Source organism: Callithrix jacchus, chromosome 3, assembly GCF_049354715.1.
Source record: "Callithrix jacchus isolate 240 chromosome 3, calJac240_pri, whole genome shotgun sequence".
Lineage (NCBI taxonomy): Eukaryota > Metazoa > Chordata > Mammalia > Primates > Cebidae > Callithrix > Callithrix jacchus.
This window is the reverse complement of record NC_133504.1, coordinates 69,724,136-69,740,921: the sequence shown is the minus strand read 5'-3', so window position 1 is coordinate 69,740,921 and position 16,786 is coordinate 69,724,136. Positions and strand designations below refer to the sequence as shown.

At 36.2% G+C, this 16,786-nt stretch overlaps 1 protein-coding gene across 3 annotated transcripts in view; it reads left to right on the top strand.

Moving 5' to 3' along the window:
• Positions 1 to 16,786, top strand: part of INTU (inturned planar cell polarity protein) — a 95,906-nt gene that overhangs the window by 61,406 nt on the left and 17,714 nt on the right. For all 3 annotated transcript variants that reach the window (XM_078366533.1, XM_035292979.3, XM_002806642.7), the window contains exons 8-9: positions 1,708 to 1,897; positions 14,067 to 14,120. In XM_078366533.1, coding sequence (XP_078222659.1) covers positions 1,708 to 1,897; positions 14,067 to 14,120 — 244 coding nt within the window. The remainder of the gene's footprint in view (positions 1 to 1,707; positions 1,898 to 14,066; positions 14,121 to 16,786) is intronic.

Sequence of the window (16,786 nt, the reverse complement as noted above, 5' to 3'; positions counted from 1 at the left end):
TAATAAATGTGAAGCTCCACTGAGTTCTTAAAACCAAGAAGCAGAGTGAATCCAGGATGTTATTAATAGACATTTTGTGATAATTTTTATACCAACTTTTTTTTCTGACTATGAAAGATATTAAGGGCCCATTGTGAAAAATTACAAAAAGACCAAAAAATATAGAAACTTAATTATTTTTTTAAAGTTGTGAGCTGGTTAGTTCTCTATGAGTCACAGAAAACTGACTATATACTAACAGTGTAATGTTGTGACCAAATTAAAGCTATAAAATTTCCTTCACCATTCCCAGTGAATTCATCAAGTCCTGATCAGTCTGTCTTCAAAACCTCTAATCCGCCTGTTTGTCTTTATCTTTACTATTCCCCTGTCCAGCTACGCCATCTCTCACACACTACAGTAGCCTCTTAACTTGTCTGCTTCCCATCATTCTTGCCACTTGAACTCATTTTCATATAGCAGTTAGAGTGATCTTTCTATATTATTATCTGGCTCCTACCTACCCTTCTGACCTCAGATTTCAAACCACACATGCCCCTAGAGACTGTATTGCAAACACCCTGACAAAGCTTTTCCCCACCCCAGGCCTTTTTTACATTTTCTTCTTGCCAGATTTCCTGACATTGGAATATCAGCTTAAACGCCCTTTCTCAGAGATTCTTCTCCAACCATTCAATCTAAAATAGCCAACCTGTCATACCACCCATTCACATTGTACTATTTTCTGCATAGTCCTTTATATGAATCCATGTTTTTTACTGTTTGTTCAATTGTTGTCTTTCTCCATTGGAACATAAGCTCCAGAGGAGCTCATTGTCTTTTGTCTTAATAGTTTTACTGCTATACCTCAGCAATGCAAATAGTGCCTGGACTGTGGCAGTCACTCAAATATTTGTTGGATGAATCAGCAAATATTATTTTGATATGCTAATAGCATATGTACCTGCTATTTTGTCATTCAGTGGGCTGTTCCAATCAATGGTCGCAGTGAATGCTGTGTTACTTTTATATGGCTAAAAGCAAGCATTTCTTTTTTTCTCTCTCATTTTGTTTTTTGAGTTCTTCAATGTTATACCAAGACGGAAGAAAATAACTTATGCTTATTACGTACTTACTTATTATTTGTGTACCAGTAAATAATAAGCATAATAAGAACTTATGCTTATTATGTTCTAGACATTCTCCTTGTGAGTTAGATTGTATTAACCCTAGTTTCACAGAGTTGGAAACCAAAGTTAGAGAGAGGTTAGGTCATTTGCCTAGGATAGCTACCTAGAAAGAGCTGTGATAAGCCAGATCTGTTCTATTACAAAGTTCAAAATCTCTTTATCATTCCACATTGCCTGAAAGATATTGGGAATTATAAATGGTTGAGAGATAGTCAGAGGTAAAAATAACCTACATTTTTTACAAAAAGGGCACTTCAGCCCTTACTGTTGTAGATGTGTCGCTTGTATTAGTCCTGTGGTTCTTCCATAGAACATCTACTCAGTACATTTGAGAGTAGGTTTTAGGGTAAAAAATATGGACAGGGTGAATTTCTTTACACACTCCATCAGTAACATTCTAGCAGTGATTCTATTAAGTGAGGAGAGGAGTGAGGAAGATAGCCTATATAGTCAGGAAAGATCTGGTCCCCTTAGGAGCACACAAAAAATGACCTCCATTTCCATATGTCATTCTAACTTACAGCTCTTATGTCTCCAGTGCCTTTTGCCAGGTTGAGAATGTTCCTCGTTTGGATCATTTTTTTAACTTGTTCTTTCAAAGAGCACTTCAGCCTGCGAAACTGCATTCCGGTACCAGTCCCAGTGCTCAGCAGTATGATGCTTCCAGTGCAGTACTTTTAGATAACCTCCCTGGAGTCCGGTGGCTCACACTTCCACTGGAAATCAAGGTAATCTTAGGTATTATAAAGAAGAACCAGAACCAGGTGCCTTATTATAATCTTTTATATTCTCTTTTTTTCTTAGAGTCTTTGTTATTTGGGAATTATGGTTAAAAATTAAAGAGGCAATTGGTTGACAAAGTAGGAGGTCCAGTGCAATAAACCCAGAAAGAGAAATTATTCTTTATAAATAGAAATTAGCTTTTTCCTCTTTAAATTTAAGCTTTGTGCAAGCTGGGAATACCTTTCAGAAATCGTAATTAAATGGTGTGCCTTACTTTGGAATTTTGTGACTTTGGTTTTATAATGTTAGGTTATCAAGTTAGAATTATGTTTCTGTACAAAAAAAAATGGATGACGTGTTGACTAACAGTATTCTCAGTTAAAATACAAAGTTCACTAGTCTACCAAAACCTTTTTTTTTTTACCATGAACATATGTGATTACCTTTTGGCTTGTCCCATAGATAGCATACCAACAGTCAGACTGCATGACAGTTAAGTATTATCAATATGATTTTAGTCATATCTGTATACCTACAATAACTTCATTATTGAATGATTGACAAGATTGTTTCAGACATTTTCATCAATGCAGATAACCATATAATCTATTCGGTTACAGCATTTGTATTAATATAAAATGGGGCACTATACCATAGCCACTTCTCTGCCCATGAAGGAACCTAGGCTATGTTACAATAGAAACCTAATTCAAGTTTCTTATCTTCATTAGACTCTACAATGTATGATCAAATAAATGCCTTTTTGATAGTTTAATAATTATTTAAATTGATGTATCAATCACTTTGCTCAGTTTTCTTATCCGTAAAATGGAGGAAATAATAGTACCTACTTCATAGAAGAGTTGTAAGTTATTACACGTGAAGTACTTAGACCTGTGCCTAGCACATTGTAGTTGTAGTTATGGGAGCATTATCATACGATTGCTATTTGAAAGGAGATGAGATGTTAGAGCGTGTTCAAAGGATGCTTTGCCTTCTGGTATTTTTATTTTGTCCTTAGCTCTATCAACTGCCTGGTGATGTATCTTTTGATATCTCAGGACAATAATTACCTTTTCTTTCTTTCTTTCTTTCTTTTTTTTTTTTTTTAGACAGAGTCTTGCTCTGTCACCTCAGCTGGAGTGGGAGTGCAGCGGCATGATCATAGCTCACTGCAGTCTCCACACCCCAGGCCCAGGTGATCCTCCCACCTCAGCCTCTCGAATAGCTGGGACTATATATGCACACCACCACACCTGGCTAATTTTGTATTTATAGTAGAGACAAGGTTTCTCCATGTTGTCCAGGCTAGTCTTGAACTCCTGAGCTCAAGCAGTCTGTCCACCTCAGGCTCCTAGAGTGCCGGGATTGCAGGCATGAGCCATGCTACCTGGCCTACCATTTTCTTAAATTGTATAAAAAGTAAAAAGTCTGAGATATATAATTCTACCTCCCTAATGTTTTCATAAGAATATATAAGCATTGGCTGGGCATTGTGGCTCATGCCTGTAATCCTGTGCTTTGGGAGGCTGAGGTGGGAGGATCACTAGAGACCAAGAGTTCAAGACCAGCCTGGATAACATAGGGAGACCCTGTCTCCACAAAAATTTTAAACATTAGCAGAGCATGGTGGCATGTGCCTGTAGTTCCAGCTACTCAAGAGGCTGAGGTGGGAGGATTACTTGAGCCCAGGAGTTGGGCTCCCCACTCAATCATAGTTGTAGTGAGCTATGATTGCACCACTGTACTACAGTAGGGCAACAGAGTGAGACCCTATCTTAGGAAAGAAGAGGGAAAAGGAAAAAGGGAAGGTAAAAGGAAAAAAGAAAGGAAAGGAAAAGGTAAAGGAGAAAGAAAGGGGAAAGGAAAGGGAAGGGAAAAGGAAGGGGAGGGGGAAGGAAAGGATATAAGTGTTTAATAAAGGTAGAAACATAGAAAGAAAGTAACTAGATAAATTTACTTTTAAAAGAGAAACACCCTGGTTCTAAAGACTGTCTCATGTCCATTTTGGGGTCTTTTTTCCTCAGATAGTCACAGGGCCCATGTCCACGTCATGAGTCAGAAGGTACTATCTCATGAGGCTTGCCATTCTTCCTGGCCATTACCCAGGTTCTTGCCCCTCTGTCATAATTTCTTCATTAAAGAAACCTCTTCCCTCAAAATATATAGTCCCTTCTTTCTGTGATAGTAGAGGTAACTTACTGTTTTAGGGGCATTGTGTTTAGAATTTAGATACATTAAGACTAAATATTATCTTCCCTCTAAGAAGTTTAAGATGTTTAAAAATAAAGCCTATTTTGGGCTTACAAATTCCATGTGAAGGCTACCTCTTATACTGACTTCTTTTTCATTGAGATTTTTGTTAATTTAGCATACATTTCATTAAAAGATTTATATGTTTTTCTTTATTTCACCCAAAAAGAATATCAAAGTAAGAAATCACTGTGAAAATTGTGGTATATATTTTTTAATTCATTGCCTTAAACTGTAGCTGTTGCTTATCTTGTCAATGCTTTGGTTGCTTTTATCCTTATTATGTCTAACACTACTGTGTGGAGATCAGTGTTGTTCATTGTGCTGGTTGCTCAGGTTTGTCCTGTGCTTTCCAGAATCCAGAAAACCCTCTAGATGTTCACAGTCAAGTTGAGCAGGTGAAATTAATACACGGGAAACAGTAAGGATCTGGCTTAGATGTTTTCTACATTTTGTAGTCCGGTTAGGAGATTAAGAACACTTTTGGGAAGAGAGATAGATTCCTTCTGCTAAAGTAGTCTAAAAGTCTATTTGATTAATGTAAAATTTGAATAACAGTAACATTTGAAGTCTTTTTTTCAAAAAAAAAATGTTTTTTAACTGCAGTTTTAGGTTCACAGTAAAATTGAAAGAAAGGTACAGATTTCCCACATACCCCTCCCCACGTACATCACACATACATAACCTCTCTATTATCAACATTCTCCACCACAGGGGTACAGTTGTTATAATTGATGAACCTACATTGACACATCATAATAACCCAAAGTCCATCATTTAAATTAGGGTGCATTCTTGGTGGTGCACATTCTGTGGATTTAGACAGATTGAATGACATGGATTCATCCTTTTAGTATCAAACAGAGTAGTTTCACTGCCCCAGAAATCCTCTGTGTTCTCCTTATCCCTCTCTTTCATCCCTCCCTTTCCATTAACCCCTGGAAACAATTGATCTTTTCAATGTCTCCATCATTTTATATTTTCCAAAATGTTATGTAGTTGTAATCATATAGTAAATAGCCTTTCCAGATAGACTTCTTTCACTTAGTAACATACATTTTAAGTTCCTCTTTGTCTTTTTACGGCTTGATAGCTCATTTCTTTTTAATGTTGAATATTTCATTGCTCAGATGTACCAGAGTTTATCCATTTGCTGGAAATCTTGGTTGCTCTCAAGTTTTGGCAATTAATTGTTGGTCAGATAGCAAGAGAATGTTTAGTATTGTAAGAAACTGCCAAACTGTCTTCCAAAGTGGCTATATTTTGTATTCCCATCAGCAATGAATGAGAGTTTCTGTTGTTCCATATCCTTGTCAGAACTTAGTTTTGTCAGTATTTTGGATTTTGGTCATTCTACTGTGTCTAGTGCTGTCTCATTGTTATTTTAATTTGCATTTCCCTGATGATCATATGATGTGGAACATCTTCTCATATGCTTATTTGCCATCTGAATATCTTCTTTTTTTTTTTGAGACGGAGTTTCGCTCTCGTTACCCAGGCTGGAGTGCAATGGCGCGATCTCGGCTCACTGCAACCTCCGCCTCCTGGGTTCAGGCAATTCTCCTGCCTCAGCCTCCCGAGTAGCTGGGATTACAGGCACGCGCCACCATGCCCAGCTAATTTTTTGTATCTTTAGTAGAGACGGGGTTTCACCATGTTGATCAGGATGGTCTCAATATCTCGACCTCGTGATCCACCCGCCTCAGCCTCCCAAAGTGCTGGGATTACAGGCGTGAGCCCCCGCGCCCGGCCCTGAATATCTTCTTTGAGGAAGTGTCTGTTAAGGCCTTTGGCCCATTTTTTTTTTAATTCAATAGGTTTTTAGGGAACAGGTGGTGTTTGGTTACCTGAGTAAGTCCTTTAGAGATTTCGGTCGACCCATCACCCAAGGAGTGTACACAGTACCCAGTGTATAGTCTTTTATCTCTCACCACCCGCCACTCTTTCCCCCAAGTTCCCAAACTCCAATGTATCATTCTTACGCCTTTACATCCTCATAGCTTAGCTCCCACATATGAGTGAGAACATATGTCTGGTTTTCCATTCCTGAGTTACTTCACTTAGAATAACAGTCTCCAGTTCCATCCAGATTACTGCAAATGCCTTTATTTTGTTCCTTTTTTGGCTGAGTAGTATTCCATGTTATACATATACACCACATTTTCTTTATCCATTCATTGATTAATGGGCATTTGGTTCCATATTTTTGCAATTGTGAATTGTGCCGCTATAAATATGTTTGTGCAAGTATCTTATTCGTATAATGACTTCTTTTCCTCTGGGTAGATACCTAGTAATGAGTTTGCCAGATCAAACAGTAGATCTACTTTTAGTTAAGGAATCCCCACAATGTTTTCCATAGTGGTTGTACTAGTTTACATTCCCACCAACAATATAATAGTGTTCCCTTTTTGCCACATCCATGCCAACATCTATTATTTTTTAATTTTTTTATTAGGGCCATTGTTGCAGGAGTGAGGTGGTATCGCATTGTGGTTTTGATTTGCATTTCTTTGATAATTAGTGATGTTGATCATTTTTCCATGTGCTGTTTAGCCATTTGTATATTTTCTTTCGAGAATTATCTATTCATGTCCTTAGCCCACTTTTTGATGGGACTGTTTGTTTTTCTTCTTGCTGATTTGTGTTCCCTGTAGATTTTGGATATTAGTCCTCTGTCAGATGTACAGATTGTGAAGATTTTTCTCCCACTCTGTGGGGTGTCTTTTAATGCTGCTGATTACTTATTTTGCTGTGCAGAAGCTTTTTAGTTTAATTAAGTCCCATCTGTTTTTCTTTGTTTTTGTTTCATTTGCTTTTGGGTTCTTGGGCATGAAGTCTTTGCCTAAGCCAGTGTCTAAAAGGGTTTTTCCAGTGTTATCTTCTAGAATCTTTATGTTTCAGGTCTTAGATTTAAGTCTTCGATCCATCTTGAGTTGATTTCTGTATGAGGTTGAGAGATCAGGATACAGTTTCATTCTTCCACATCTGGCTTGCCAACCACTCCAGCACCATTTGTTGAATAGGATGTCCTTTCCCATTTTATATTTTTGTTTGTTTTGTCAAAGATCAGTTGACTGTAAGTATTTGGCTATATATCCAGCTTTTCTATTATGTTACATTTTTATACCAGTACCATGCTGGTTTTGGTGACTATGGCCTTATATTATAGTTTGAAGTTGGGAATGTGATGCTTCCAGATTTATTTATTATTATTATTATTATTATTATTATTATTTTTTGCTTAATCATGCTTTGGCTATGTGGGCACTATTTTGGTTCTAAATATGAATTTTAGGATTGGTTTTTCTAGTTATGTGAGATTGATGGTGATATTTTGATGGGAATTGCACTGCATTTGTAGATTGCTTTGGCAGTATGGTCACTTTTACCATATTCATTCTACCCATCCATGGGCATAGGATGTGTTTCCATTTGTTTGTGTCATCTGTGATTTCTTTCATCAGTGTTTTGTAGTTTTCTTTGTAGAGGTCTTTCACTTCCTTGGTTCAGTATATTCCTAAGTATTTTTCTGCAGCTGTTGTGAAAGGGGTTGAGTTCTGATTTGATTCTCAGCTTGGTCACTGTTGCTGTATAGCAGACCTACTGATTTGTGTACATTAATTTTGTATCCTGAAACTTTGCTGAATTAATTTACCTGTTCTAGGAGCTTTTTGGGTGAATCTTTACGGTTTTCTAGGTAAACTATCATGTCATCAGCAAACAGTGACAGTTTGACTTCTTCTTTTTTTTTTTTTTGAGACGGAGTTTCACTCTTGTTACCCAGACTGGAGTGCAATGGCGCGATCTCAGCTCACTGCAACCTCCGCCTCCTGGGTTCAGGCAATTCTCCTGCCTCAGCCTCCTGAGTAGCTGGGATAACAGGCACACGCCACCATGCCCAGCTAATTTTTTGTATTTTTAGTAGAGACGAGGTTTCACCATGTTGACCAGGATGGTCTCGATCTCTCGTGATCCACCCGCCTCGGCCTCCCAAAGTGCTGGGATTGCAGGCTTGAGCCACCGCGCCCAGCCGACTTCTTCTTTACTGATTTAGATGCCCTTTATTTTTATCTCTTGTCTGATTTCTCTGGCTAAGACTTTGAGTACTGTTGAATAAAAGTGGTGAAAGTGGACATCCTTGTCTTGCTCCATTTCATTGTGAGGTGTCCCTGGTTGTATTTTTGTTTTGTGGTGTTTGGCCTCCATTCAGGAGGTGGCACTTTCAAGAGAACATCAGCTTCAGCCCCTTAGGGAGGATGTAAACTTGCCCTAGGGACACCTGGTTAAGTATTCAGGTTTCTTAGACGGTGGTCAGAGCCACAGAGCTCCCAAGAGATTATGATCTTTGTCTTTGGCTACCAGAATGGGTAGAAAAATACTACTAGGTAGGGGCAGGGATAGGCAGGTCTGAGCTCCAGCTCTTCTTGGACAGGGTTTGCTGTGGCTTCTGTGGGGGTGCGGTTCCAAGTCCAGTGGAGTTATATTCCCAGGGGGATTATGGCTGCCTCTGTTGAGTCACACAGGTCACCAGGGAAGTGGGGAAAAACCGGCAGTCACAGGCATCACTCATCTCCCGCATAGCCCACCATCATAAAGGCCAGTCTCACTCCCACCATGCCACCACAACAGCATTGAGTCTATTTCTAGGTAGCCGGTGACCATGGCTTAGAACTTGCCCCAGACCAGGAGCCTCCCCATTGAGAAAACAAGCAGACTCACAGTTTTTCAACATCTCAGGGAGCCTGCAGCTGTGATCCAGTTCCTTCAAAGGGTCTACGGATTCTCACAGCTTTCCTGGTATGTTTCTGCTGTAGTTCTTGGAGCAAAAGTTCATGATGTAAGTGTCCACATGCTGCTCTGTTGATTCGCACAAGAGCTTCAAGTAAGCCTTGCCTCCTATCTGCCATCTTAATCCTATTCTGGACCATTAAAAAATTTTTTGTGCATGTTCCTACTGTGGAGTTTTAAGAGGTCTTTGTATAGTTTAGATAACAGTTCTTTATCACATGTGACTTTTTCAAATATTTTCCCCCAGTCTGTGGTTCATCTTATTCTATTGACATTGTCTGTTGGAGAGCAATAGTTTTTAATTTGATGAAGTCTAGCTTATCAGTTTCATGGATTGTGATTTTGGTGTTATACCTAAAAAGTTATTGTCATACCCAAGGCCATCTAAATTTTCTCCCATGTTATTTTCTAGGACTTTTATAGTTTTGCCTTTTACATTCATATTTTTCAAATGGGTGTTCAGTTATTCTAGCACCATTTGTTGAAAAGACCATCTTTGCTTCTTTACATTGTATTTGCTCCTTTGTCAAAGATCAGTTGACAGTACTTATGTGGGTATATATGTGGACTCTCTGTTCCATTGACCTATTTGTCTGTTCTTTGACCAATAACACAATGTCTTGATTACTGTAGGTTTATATTAAGTCCTAAAGTAAGATAGTATCAGTCCTCAGATTTTGTTGTTCTCATTCAATATTGTACTGGCTGTTCTAGGTCTTTTGCCTCTCCATATAAACTTTACAATACCTTGTTGGAATTTTTATTGGGATTGCATTTAATATATAGATCAAGTTGTGAAGAACCGACATCTTGACAATATTGAGTCTTCCTATCCGTAAAAACATGGAATATCTCTCCATTTGTTTACTTCTCCTTTGATTTCATTTATCAGAGTATGGTAGTTTTCCTCATACAGATATTGTGTATATTTTGTTAAATTTATAACTAAGAATATTTTATTTTGGATATTGCTAAGGTACATGGTATTCTGTTTTTAATTTCAAATTCCACTTATTCATTGCTGATATATAGGAAAGCAATTGACTTATAGGCTGGGTGCGGTGGCTAATGCCTGTAATCCCAGCACTTTAGGAGGCTGAGATGGGTGGATCACTTGAGGTCAGGAGTTCATGACCAGCCTGGCCAACATGGTAAAACCCCTTATGTACCAAAAAAAAAATACAAATCTAAGCAGGGTATGGTGGCACATACCTGTAGTCCCAGCTACTCAGGAGACTGAGGTGGGAGAATCACTTGAATGCAGGAGGCAGAGGCTGCAGTGAGCTGAGATCATGCCACTGCACTACAGCCTGGATGACAGAACGAGACCTTTATATATTTATAAAATATATTAAAGAACGAGACTTTTATATATTTTATAAAATATATGAAATTTTAATAAATGAGATTTTGTCAATTCTTTCAGATTTCCTATGTAAACAATAATGTCAACTAGGAACAAAGACCGTTTTATTTCTTCCTTCCCAATCATGTATTTCATGTTCTTGCCTTATTGCATTAACTGGGCCTCCCAGTATGATGTGGAAAATAGGTGGTGGTAGGGGACATCCTTGCCACTTTCTCATCTTAGGAAGCACCTCACATATCACCATTAAGTATGAAGTTAGCCATAAGTTTTTTGTAGATATTATTTAACATGGTGAAGAAGTTTCCCTCTATTCCTAGTATACTAAGAGTTTTTATTATGAAAGCGTATCGGACTTTTATCAAATGCTTTTTCTGCATATAGATAGAATCGTGTGTGGGTTTTTTTTTTTTTTTTTTAGCCTATCGATCTGATGGATTACATTAATTGGGTTTTGAATGTCAAACCTGCCTTGCATACGTGCAATGAATCCCCTTTGTCTCTGGTGTATATTTCTTTTTAGTTGGAGTCCCTCTGCTAATATTTTATTGGAGGTTTTTGCATCTGTTCATAAAAGATACTGGTCTGTCATTTTTTGTTTGTTTGTTTTTCTCTTGTAATATCTTTGTCTGGTTTTGGTAGTAGGGTAATGCTGACCTCATAAAATGAATTAGGAAGTATTCCCTCTGCTTCTGTCTTCTGAAAGAAATTATAGAGAATTGGTATAATTTCTTACTTAAATGTTTGGTAGAATTCACCCGTCTACCCATCTGGGCCTGGTGCAAGTTGATTAATTATTGATTCAACTTCTTTAATAAATGTAAGCCAATTTATAGTATCTTTTTCTTCTTGTGTCTTTCAAGAAATTTGTCCATTCCATCTAGGTTATCAAATTTGTGAGCATAGAGTTGTTAGCAGTATTCTTTTTTTATCCTTTTAATGTCCATGGACTCTGCACTAATGCCCCCACTTTCATTTCTGATATTAGTAATTTATGTCCTCTCTCTTTTTATCTTAGTTAGGCTAGAGACTTATCAATTGTATTTTTTTTTTTTTTTTCAAAGAACCAACTTTTGGTTTCACTGATTTTTCTCTATGGCTTTCCTGTTTTCAGTGTCATTGATTTCTCCTCTAATTTTTATGATTTCCTTTTTTCTGCTTATTTTAGATTTGATTTTTGTTCTGGTTTCCTAAAATAGAAACTTAGATTATTGGTTTTAGATCTTTCTTCTTTTCCAATGTATGCATTTAATGCTAGAAACTTCCCCCAAGCACCACTTTTGCTGCACTACATAAATTTTGATAAGTTGTGATTTCATTTTTTTTTAGTTAGAAATACTTTTAAGACCTTAATTTTATACTGAAACATTCTGAGACATGATGGTAAATTATTAAACCTCACTGTTTTAGACCAATAAAGCCCTATCTGTTTCAAATGCCAATTACTTCATTTAAGGCAGTATAGCACAGCAGTTTAATAATCAAGACTTTCTCTTGAGTATTTTAAAAAATTTCAGCTTGAACAATAGTTATATGAACTTAATCAAGTTCTTTTTCCTTAATGGCTTCATTGAGATATTTTACATGTCATAGGATTTCCCATTTAAAATGTACGATTAAATGTTTTTTAGTCTGTTCACAGAGCTGCCTAACCATCACCACAATCAATTTTAGAACATTTCATCATCCAATAAAGAAGTTCCATGACCATTAGTAGTTATTCTTTACTTTTCTCTTTCCCTCTCAATTTCTTCTCCCCACCCTCCTAGCCCCAGGCAATAACTTGCCCAGTTTTCATTTCTATAAGCTTACCTTTTCTAATTTAAAAAAACAATTTTACTCCTCTTATCTGTGATTGTATATTCTTTGACCAATATTTCCTCATTCACCCTCTCCCCTAACTGCCCAAGCCTTTGGTAACCACCATTCTACTCTCTCCTTCTGTGATATTAGCTTTTTTAGGTTCCACATATGAATGAGATCATGTGGTGTTTGTCTTTCTGTGCCTGGCTTATTTTACTTAACATAATGCCCTCTAGGTTCGTTTGCATTGTCATAATGAAAGGATTTTGTTCTTTTTTATGGCTAAATAGTATTCCATTAAGTATATTTAGCACATTTTCTTTATTCATCTGTTGATGGACAGAGGTTGATTCCAGTTCTCCTGATATTTCTCATTATTAAAAATTGTAGGATTTATTGACTATCTATCTTCTAGTGGAAAATGTTAAGGAATTTAATGCCTTAAGAAATCTAGTTAAAAACATGTGTATAAGGTAACTTATACCTGCCAATTTTAGGTGGAAATAGTGATTTTTGTTTGTTTATTTTTAAAAACAAAATAAATCATCATTTTTAACTTGGAAAAAAATGTATTTGTTCCAGTTTTAGTATATAACGAAGTCTTCAGTTTTCCTTCTCAGGCATTTGAGAAGTTTTTTATTTTGATTTTTTTTTTCAATCATATTTTCCTAGGGTACAGTGAAATAATTAAAAGACATTTTATGTTTTCATTTAAGGAATATAAATAAACATATATATTACAGTAATCTTGTACATTAATTGTCTATAGAGTTTAGCAGCAGGAATAGCAACTCATTGAACAGTTTTTGAGATCAAAAATCACAAATTGGTAATTTTTTCCTGCAGTTTTTCACAATACAGACTAATAACCACAAAAAAGGGAACCTAAAGTATTTGCAAGATGCAGAAAAATGTAGGTCACAAATGAGTAATAAGTCATACTGTATGAAAAGCATTGAAAGGCATGACTAATATTTCAAAAGCTTTTTGAAATTTCTCAATAAGACATAATTTGTGTGTGAAACAGTCCTGCAGAGAGTGTTTTGGCATTTAAAGAAAAAAAGAATTCTCTGGGAGGCAGAGGTTGCAGTGAGCCGAGATCGCGCCACTGCACTCCAACCTAGGTGACAGAGTGAGACAGTCTCAAAAAAAAAAGGATTCTTATTCACAAATAGTATGTATGCCACAAAAATCAATTGCCAGCAGTTTTGATTTATATATATATTTGTATTATAGATTAAACTTCAGATTAAATTTATGCTATTTTTAAATTTGGGATGCTTCAAAGAAGAACAAAGGTGATACACAAAAGAGTTAAGGCAATTTCCATAGAAACAAAATCCAAATCCTAAATAAGCTATTTTTTTTCTAATAACTCTGTGGGGGAGTTGAACTATACCAGATTCCAGAGGGCGTTTTAATCTAGGAAAAGATTGACAACTCTTGAATGCAAAGCATTGTATCCAATAGAAAGACAGGGAAGAATGTTGATATTTTTCGAGAATCTAACTATTGAGTAATATACAAGAAATGCAGAAACAAGAACAACTCAAAATAAGTTAGCTACTTTAAGACTGATTTTCATTTTCTTCTATGAAATCAAATGGATTAATTTCTAACTTAAAGCTGGAAAGCAACTTTTGAACCTCATAAATTTACTATGCATTGAATATATGGTAAGGACCATTTTGTAGTTATTGAGATTTAGTTGAAATATGCTATGTTAAATGAGTAAGTTGTTTTATATTTGCAAAGCTTAAAAACAATAAGTTAAATAAGTTAACTTTTATAATTGCAAAGCTTAAAAACAATATGTTCCATTTTAAGACATTTCCTAAGTAACACAAAAGAGAAAGAAACTCAATTTTTCAAGTAGTATTTAAGCTCTTTTTATATGGCCATTAATAAAAAAGTAACAATATAAGTCAAATGTTTATGTTACTTTTTTTTTTTTAACTTAGATGGAATTAGACATGGCATTAAGTGACTTGGAGGCTGCAGATTTTGCAGAACTGGTAAGAGAAGGAGTGGGTTTTATAAAAGGCTCAATGTTGAATTTTTATTTTGTATACCAGTCATTATTCTAACTATTTACCAAGTCGATATATAATAATCTTGAAATACACATTAGGCCTCTGTTTTGACACTGACAAAATCTATTTTGCTTACCTTAAGATTTTCTACTCAGTTGAAATATTTGTTACACAATGTATATTATGGGATTAAAAATGATTCATTACACTGGTGTCACTAAAAACTAAGCTTTTGAGGAAGATGAATATGGATGTAATACTGATTAAGTTAATTAAGAATCCTCTAGAGCTGTACTTAAATTGGAAGTATCACTATGGGTTTTAATTTTTAATTATTGTATTTCCTAGCTATGTCCAATGAAAAGGTCTAGCAATAGTGACCATTGCTGTACCCAGGATATGGTGTATAAATAACATTTCTCACCAAAAGGAACCAGGACTCCTCAAGAATTGGCTCATCCAAAATTGGGGTTGAAAATGTACAAGATGGCCGGACGCAGTGGCTCAAGCCTGTAATCTCAGCACTTTGGGAGGCCAAGGCAGGTGGATCACGACGTCAAGAGATCGAGACCATCCTGGTCAACACGGTGAAACCCCGTCTCTACTAAAAATACAAAAAATTAGCTGGGCATGGTGGCGCGTGCCTGTAATCCCAGCTACTCAGGAGGCTGAGGCAGGAGAATTGCCTGAACCCAGGAGGCGGAGGTTGCGGTGAGCTGAGATCGTGCCATTGCACTCCAGCCTGGATAACAAGAGCGAAACTCCGTCTCAAAAAAAAAAGAAAGAAAGAAAACGTGCAAGATAAGTCTAAGAACATCTTGTCATATCAGAAATCCAGAAAGCTTTCCAAAAATTAATAGGGTTATAGTAGAACTCAAATTGTCATGAGACAACTTGAAGAGGCTCCGTCTTTAACATCTATAAGGAAATACCTACAAAAGATTGAAACACATCAGATATGTATAAGTCCATGAGTGCATAATGATACCAAAAAAAAAAAAGGATTCTTATTAGTCAACTTTGCACAATATGAGGGCACCAACTTGTTTTTGTGAAAACTGTTAAATGAAGAAAAATCAGACATTTATCCTGCCTTTCCTGTCTGAACCATGTATCAATGTTACCAAACAGAGGTAACCTTGAAATATCAAGAAAGACTGACAGAATTGGAATATAACCATTTTGCAGTCCCTCAATGAATTAATGGATCTAGGCAATGGTCATCAATAGCTGCTAATATCACAAAAAGAAAAACGGCAGATAATATGTTGTTCCTGATAGAAGCACACAGATGACCTATGAAATATGCTTGATGAGGCCTCAGATGTAACTACCAACCTACAGGAAATACCACTGAAAGGAAACATGTTAAAAGACCCCATTTGGGAAAGAAGATTTGCAGTCAGCAAAATCCTGACTGGCAAATACTGCAGGACACTTTCTTCTCCAAATAAATTAGAAAAAGGTGGTGATGTGAGGGTGAGGAGAAGGGAGAGAAGTTGAGAGAGGACTCAGAACAAGAGACTTAACATTATCAATGAAGTCTATGTATGTCCTTTCTTAGATCCTCATTCAAACAAACTTTTAAAAACATCTATGAGTCAAGGAATCTCATAAATGAGACAGTCTATTCTTGGTTCTCATACATTCAAGGAAATGTAAACACTAATGACTGGGTATTAGATGAAAACAATTCTTTAGATTGTGATAATGGTATTATGATTATATATATTTTGAGATTCCTTTGGTTTTATGCATACATTCTGAAGTGTTTACAGATGAAATGATATAATATCTGGGATTGATTTTGAAATAATTCAGCATGAGGAGGGGAAGATGATGATACAGATGAAACTAGATGAGCCAAGGACTGGTCATAGTCAAACCTGGGTGACAATAGCTATGCAAGAACTAATTGTACAATTTCCTCTTAGTATACACTAAAATTCTCAGTCATAAAAGTTCTTTTATGAAGTAATGGGAAGTAAGGAACTAGAAGCCATGAAGTGTAGATTATCCTCAAGAAGATTGCAGGTGAAAGTGGGAGGAGAAAATTAGCTTGAAGGGGCGACTGAGTCTTAGCAAAGACCCTAAACAAATGGAAGCATGTTTTGTCTGTACAAATAACAGAAATTTAAGCATGGTAAACTCTTCATGGTAAGCTTTTCGTGGCTCATAATTTTTTTACTAATGAAAGTGTTTAGATGGATATTAATCATTAGGAGCAGTTCAGATCTAAAGTATTAAAATATCCATTGTTTTGGAACTTACATCCAATATGTTTAGTTTAAAAATCTAATTCATGCCTTTATGGAACATTATTTTAATGAGCAGTTGAGTTAACAATATTTTCTATGGTTAAAAAAATGATCTATTGGGATTCCTTGGATACAGAAAAATAACACAATTCATAAAAGAAATAAATGGATGAATTGAGAATGTAAAATGGTACAATTACTTTGGAAGACAGTTTGGCAGTTTCTTAATAACCTAGACGTATACCTACCATATAATTCACCCAGTCTGTTCCTATCTTTTTAAACCAAGAGAACTGAAAGCACATGTAGTACAAAGGCCTGTATACAAAGCAACTTTATTTGTAATAGCCAAAACATGGAACAACTCAAATAACTTAACTGTCCATTAGC